General features: G+C 54.9%; 1 protein-coding gene across 1 annotated transcript in view; it reads right to left on the bottom strand.

The window, feature by feature from the left end:
• The window catches only part of PORCN (porcupine O-acyltransferase), a 10,467-nt gene extending 9,488 nt beyond the window's left edge, over nt 1-979 (bottom strand). The window contains exons 1-2 of the mRNA XM_015850914.2: nt 879-979; nt 1-116 (exon numbers count right to left, since the gene is read on the bottom strand). The exon at nt 1-116 is cut by the window's left edge and continues 9 nt beyond it. Of these exons, the coding sequence (XP_015706400.1) occupies nt 1-116; nt 879-910 (148 nt within the window). The 5' untranslated portion in view covers nt 911-979. The remainder of the gene's footprint in view (nt 117-878) is intronic.
• Nucleotides 980-1,298: the final 319 nt, after the last annotated feature.

The raw sequence follows: 1,298 nt of genomic DNA, 5'->3' as shown, positions 1-1,298 counted from the left end.
TGTCGTGTATCTCGGTGGCCCCAGATCCCTGCAGTGTGGCAGTTCCTTCAGACAGGAACGCCACAAAGAAGTTGCTGAAGTGGAAGGACAGGGCACTCTCATAGGCACGCAGCCACCTGCGGGACAGCACAACGCTGGGACCATCCCAGCCCATAATATCCCATCCCATAATATCCCATCCCCATCCCCATCCCATCCCATAATATCCCATCCCATCCCATAATATCTCATCCCATAATATCCCATCCCCATCCCATCCCTTCTCATCCCCTTCTATCCCATCCCATCCCCATCCCATAATACCCCATCCCATCCCCATCCCATCCCATAATATCCCATCCCATCCCCATCCCATCCCATAATATCCCATCCCATCCCCTTCCATCCTATCCCATCCATCCCATCCCCATCCCATCCCCTTCTATCCCATCCCATCCTATCCCATCCCCTTACATCCCATCCCATTCCCATTCCATCCCATAATATCCCATCCCATACCCATCCCATCCCATAATATCCCATCCCATCCCACAATATCACATCCCCAACCCATCCCTATCCCATAATATCCCATCCCATCCCCATCCCATCCCATAATATCCCATCCCATCCAATCCATCCCATCCCATCCCCTTTCATCCCATCCCATCCCATCCCATAATATCCCATCCCATCCCCATCCCATCCCATAATACCCCATCCCATCCCATCCCATAATATTCCATCCCATCCCATCCCATAATATCCCATCCCATCCCATCCCATCCCATCCCATCCCATCCCATCCCATCCCATTCCCTCCCATGTCCCCATATGTCACCTCCATGTCCCTCTATGTCCCCCCCCATGTCCCCAATGACCCCCCAGTGTCCCCTCACCTTGCAAATGTGCTCCTGGGGGGGGGAAACATAAAGCAAACATCAGTGGGGCAGATTTGGGGGTCCCAGGGGGGTATTTGGGGTCTATGGGGTGGAATTAGGGTTGGAGAATGGGATCTGGGGGTCCCAGGGGGGTATTTGGGGTCTATGGGGTGGAATTAGGGTTGGAGGATGGGATTTGGGGGGCCCAGGGGGGTATTTGGGGTCTATGGGGTGGAATTAGGGTTGGAGGATGGGATCTGGGGGTCCCAGGGGGGTGTTTTGGGGTCTATGGGGTGGANTCTGGGGGTCCCAGGGGGGTATTTGGGGTCTATGGGGTGGAATTAGGGTTGGAGGATGGGATTTGGGGGTCCCAGGGGGGTGTTTTGGGGTCTATAGGGTGGAATTAGGGTTGGAGAATGGGATCTGGGGGTCCCAGGG

This window comes from Coturnix japonica, unplaced genomic scaffold (genome assembly GCF_001577835.2).
Source record: "Coturnix japonica isolate 7356 unplaced genomic scaffold, Coturnix japonica 2.1 chrUnrandom583, whole genome shotgun sequence".
Lineage (NCBI taxonomy): Eukaryota > Metazoa > Chordata > Aves > Galliformes > Phasianidae > Coturnix > Coturnix japonica.
The sequence above is the reverse complement of the archived record's forward strand: the minus strand, read 5'-3'. Positions and strand labels throughout refer to the sequence as shown.